Source organism: Sinocyclocheilus rhinocerous, unplaced genomic scaffold (genome assembly GCF_001515625.1).
Source record: "Sinocyclocheilus rhinocerous isolate Xijiao unplaced genomic scaffold, SAMN03320098_v1.1 scaffold2558, whole genome shotgun sequence".
NCBI lineage: Eukaryota > Metazoa > Chordata > Actinopteri > Cypriniformes > Cyprinidae > Sinocyclocheilus > Sinocyclocheilus rhinocerous.
The window spans coordinates 321,645-326,878 of record NW_015655145.1 but is presented as its reverse complement, the minus strand read 5'-3'; the positions used below and the strand labels follow the sequence as shown (position 1 = coordinate 326,878).

The 5,234-nt window shown below is 35.6% G+C and overlaps 1 protein-coding gene across 2 annotated transcripts in view; it reads left to right on the top strand.

The window, feature by feature from the left end:
• Positions 1 to 5,234, top strand: part of LOC107717933 (phosphatidylinositol 3,4,5-trisphosphate 5-phosphatase 1-like) — a 19,248-nt gene that overhangs the window by 4,089 nt on the left and 9,925 nt on the right. For both annotated transcript variants that reach the window (XM_016524835.1, XM_016524834.1), the window contains exons 3-11: positions 989 to 1,124; positions 1,441 to 1,606; positions 1,754 to 1,894; positions 1,996 to 2,086; positions 3,133 to 3,210; positions 3,295 to 3,372; positions 3,940 to 4,063; positions 4,438 to 4,544; positions 4,714 to 4,816. In XM_016524835.1, coding sequence (XP_016380321.1) covers positions 989 to 1,124; positions 1,441 to 1,606; positions 1,754 to 1,894; positions 1,996 to 2,086; positions 3,133 to 3,210; positions 3,295 to 3,372; positions 3,940 to 4,063; positions 4,438 to 4,544; positions 4,714 to 4,816 — 1,024 coding nt within the window. The remainder of the gene's footprint in view (positions 1 to 988; positions 1,125 to 1,440; positions 1,607 to 1,753; positions 1,895 to 1,995; positions 2,087 to 3,132; positions 3,211 to 3,294; positions 3,373 to 3,939; positions 4,064 to 4,437; positions 4,545 to 4,713; positions 4,817 to 5,234) is intronic.

Sequence of the window (5,234 nt, the reverse complement as noted above, 5' to 3'; positions counted from 1 at the left end):
ATTACTGAAAGAGGTGGCTGTTCACAGAGTGCTGTATCAAAGCATATTAAATGCAAAGTTGACTGGAAGGAAGAAATTGGGTAGGAAAAGGTGCACAAGCAACAGGGATGACCGCAAGCTTGAGAATACTGTCAAACAAAGCCGATTCAAACACTTGGGAGAGCTTCACAAGGAGTGGACTGAATCTGGAGTCAGTGCATCAAGAGTCACCACGCTCAGACGTCTTCAGGAAAAGGGCAACCAAGCCACTTCTGAAACAGAAACAACATCAGAAGCATCTTACGGGCTAAGGAGAAAAAGAACTGGACTGTTGCTCAGTGGTCCAAAGTACTCTTTTGAGATAAAAGTAAATTTTGCATTTCATTTGGAAATCAAGATCTGGAGTCTGGAGGAAGACTGGAGAGGCACAGAATCCAAGCTGCTTCAAATTAAAACAAACAAAAAAAAACGTTTGAAATGTTTTACTTTACATGTAATGAATCTAGAATATACGAAAGTTTCACTTTTTGAAATAAGTTACACATTTTTAAAAACTTTTTCACGATATTCTAATTTTTTTAGATGCACCTGTATGTGCTGAATTTTGACAATGTGTGGTTTCCCACATCAAATACCAATCAATAGATCATTGTTTTTGGTATTTGTTGTTACTATGTATTGGATTGCATATAATTGGGTCAAAACATTTGCTTAGCATCAAGACGTACTATAAGTCAAATCAGGTGACTAAGAGCTTATACTCCAAAGTCCTTTGAAAACAGTAGCTTATAAAACTTACTTGGCACCAACTGATCTTTTTTTAAGAGATGCCATGCAAAATGAAGAAATGCAATGTACGGCTATTTGTTTCTGACAAAGGAAGAGCAACTAAGAGAGTGTTGTGCATGTTTAAGCAAATAAGGAGTTTGTATATCGTAAAAGGCCATAAATTTGGTATATCTCATTCAGTCTTCAGAATAGCAGATCTTTCTTGTTCATCTTGTTGCAGGCATCAGAGGGTGTTCCTATTCGGTTCTTCTCTGTGCTGCCAGATCTGGTGGAGGCGTATTATAAGGAGAACATGGGTCTGATCACACATCTTCAGTATGCTGTGCAGAAAGAGGAGGAGCCGGAGGACGAACCAGGTAAGTGAATCACAATAAGCTTTGACCATAGGTTCAAAGGTTCAAAAATGTCATTTTTTCACTGCATATTATATTATTATACTTTTATTAGAAATTACAAATTATATTATTACATATGATTACAGACAACATTATTTGCATAACACTTTAAGTCAAAGGTTTGATTAAAGAATGAATTCATGGCTTTTTTTTCATTAATCTTCATAATTTGTTTGACTCCATTGTATGTTTGGATACTATTTCACAGTAAATGTAGGCGTTGAATTTAAATGGTCTCATTCAAGGACACTATTTGTTCAAATCTCCATTTTCACAGAGCCAGTTAGTTTGCCGCCTCAGTTGCCACCGAGGAATATCACAAGTAATGAATGTAAAGACAGCTATAGTGACTCGTCCAGAGGAACCGATAGGGGAACAGAGCTTGCACGCCCCTCCATCTCAGACACCTACATCCAGCGTTTGCAGCAAATCGACATATCAAAGTACAATAAGATTTCTTATTCAGTACAATTTCTTGTCAAATACATTATGATTGAATGATTTTTGGCTGATTTAGACTGTTAATTTAGAGTCACTGTAGTAAGTAGGATTGTTCTGGCTTGTTAATGATTTTGATATTTGATATCCAGTCTACCAGAGGAACATCAGAAGTCCATCCAGGAGTATTTCTGCTCTTCTGTGTGTCTGGATGCAGAGCAGGTGCAGAATGGCAACCCGACTCTGCCCCACTTTAAAAAGCTCACACAGAGTATCTGCAAAAACCTAAACAGGTACAAATATTCTGAAAAATATATCTTGAAACAACCGGATGCCCTTAAAATTCCATTGTGTATTTAATCAACTTTAATTGACATTCCTTCTTTTTTTGTAGTGAAATTGCCCGCACACTTCCGAGTCTTGAGGCACTGCAGAAAGTTTTGGATCAACCGCTGTCTCCTGGAGCTGGGAGGCTAAGGAGTCAGGTCAGTAAGAATGAATCAAACCAGGAAGTGCTGTTCCTGATTTCAAATGTCCACCCTCCTGAAGTGACAGTAGATTCTGTCTCTGTGGAAAAATATAAAGAATTTACAAGACAAAAAATAAATAAATAATTGGAGGTAAGTAAATGCAATTTTAAAAAATCTGATTTAATGCACAAATGTTTTTTGTGTCAAAACTCACCTTGGTAGTCAGATAGCTTGCAATAATACTTTTTGTAATTCACTTTTTACTGATTTACACAGTTTAGAGGTAAATACTAGATTTCAAAATAAGTTTTATTTGTAGCTGATAAATATTTGAATATTGCATCCAATTTTGAGACACATTGCTCAATAAACCATTAAAGGAGACATATTATATATATAATATGCCCCTTTTTACAATATGTAATATAAGTCTCTGGTGTCCCCAGAATGTGTCTGTGAAGTTTCAGCTCAAAATACACCACAGATCATTAAGAAAATGCCTATTTTGTGTGGAAGCAGAAACACGCTTTTTTCTGAGTGCACACATCCGAAGCACACGGACAGAAAGCGGCTGTCCTCATTCACACACAAACAGAAAGTTCTCATTCACACACAAGTTTACGTTAAAAGCACACGAGTTACAAAAACAGTCAGTTATGTCTGTGAAGGTAAACCGCTGGGAAATAAATCGCATGTTTATTTTAGATCTAAATAGTGTTCTGTGCTCGTCTGTGCAGACAAAGGCAGAACAGTTAGTATGTTTTGCTCAAACTTTCGGCATTAGAGCTGGTACACCGTTGTTTCCTTGGTTGGTAGATGCACCGGGGACCTGATTATAGCACTTAAAACCTGGAAAAGTCAGATTTTCATGATATGTCACCTTTAAGTTACAGACGTTAGAAAAAAAAAGTATTACAACACTCTGCCATTCCCCCTACAGACATGTAAAGAAATCAAAAAATGAGAAAAGACAAAGACAATCAAATATATAAAAAAGTGATTTTATTTTATTTTGCCCCAAAGTTCTCAAAATATATCTGTTGGTTTTACTTCTTTTTCAGCATTCTGGAGATGCAAATCAGTCTGTGGCTTTCAAACTGGAGCAACTGACTAAGCTTATATATTCAGTAGAAGACAAGGTATCACTGTTCTTTGTTTATGGATCACAGCAAATATTCCTACTGGAAACTTTATTATAGACTAACATCACATCTCATTTACAGACCAAGAATGCTGTGTTTGAATCTGTGGGATATGATGGAGGGCACAGAAAGTCACTTATTCCTCCTGTGACATTCGAAGTAAGAAAGTCAATTCAACAATATTTATTAAATATAATATATATATATATAAAATTTTATATTACATAAACTAAAGTACAGCTATTTATATTAAATAATATAGAATCTAAAAACAATAATAATAATTATATGATAATTACACAGTTTTATAACACAAACAAACATCCAGGTGTGTCATTTATAGGGACACATCTCAAACGCATCAGCTTTCAGATAATATATATATATATATATATATATATATATATATATGTATATGTAGGTATGCTGTTTGATCACTGTATGTATTCAAAGTGAAAGTCATAACCTGTTACCTCCTGCTCCTCGTAATGATGTCATAAAAACGAAAGCATGGACGTTTTCACTGCTGCTACTTTGCACTTCAAAACCACATGCAAATTAGAAAGAGTCTAGTTTGCCTATGTGCTAGATAAGCGATGACGTTTGGGTTGGTTGCCTCTGCATACAGTCATCATAGAGAACCTTTGTAACACTATTTTAGGCACAACAGAAATGCTGCACTTCATTTTGCTAATGTGCTTTTATTGTCCTTTTCTGTGCTAACAGGTAAAATGCGACTCCCTTGGTATTTCAAACAAAATGTACCTCAAAGTAGATGTGGAAGGCGGGAAGGTTTACTTCAAGAAGTCCAAAGATGGACCTGAGGATAAATATTTTGTGCACAATAAAAGTATGCTGAACCATCACTAATACAACCACACACAATTGAATTTAATGACAATGTTTCAATATTGACGAGTCAGCAGATCTTTATTGCAAAATAAACCTTGACAGGAAGTCTGGAACTCATCCTGAAGGGCTGCTATAATGTGCATTATTTTAACTTATTTTATTATGTAAGACAAAATAAATCACAGAGAAACAATGGTTTCAAGAGACAGGCACAACTGTCACATATACAGCTAAGTGATGGTCAGTGGTCATAATACAAAATCTGTGATGAACCAATCAGAATCTAGTATTCCTGAGAGCTGTGAAACCAAAACGTGTGAAATCACCTATTAACCAATAAATAATGGGAACATGCCGAATTCTTAATTTCAGTCTTGCAGTTGGTGAAGTCACAGAAGATGCACAACAGACTAGTACTGGTGGTAGAGACAGAGAAGGAAAAAACTCAGCGCAAAGACTTTGTCTTTGATGACACAAAGGTAAAAATCCTACTGCTAATGTTACACTAGCGATGGAAAGTTTTCAGATGGAAGTTTTGTAGGCAGCCACAAAAATGAACAGTGTGAGCCAAAATATACTGTTTCCATATTTGTACGTGTTTTTAATGTGGCCTTGTGTGTAACTGTGTATCTCCAAACACATTTTTAGAAAAGAGAAGGCTTCTGCCAGCTTCTACAGCAGATGAAGAACAAGCACTCAGGAAAACCTGAGCCAGATATGATCACCATTTTTGTTGGCACCTGGAACATGGGTAAGATACATTTAGCCTACCTTTAAAGTTATTTAGTCCAAAAAAGCTTCTCAAATTCTCCTCAATTCAGACTATTTTTGGAGCTGAAGCACAAGATAAAAGTGCTGTTACACTGTTTTTTTTCTCTCACTAGCCTACCCTTGTGAAAAAGAAGAACACTTTAGCATATTTTTAAAAAGAGTATTTATTACGGAAATAATATACTTTAAAATAATCTAGTTAAATGCTAAATAAATTGTATGTTTTTAGACATTTAATGGCATGTTATGTACAAATAAACAAAATGTATTATAGTTTAAACTTATTTCTGTCAGGACCACTATCGTCAAAGATGATTGACAATTAGCATACAGTTTGGATTGGCGGTATGGTTCTGTTTTGGGCAAGAACTCCCTGCACTCCATGAGAGCAAGTGAGA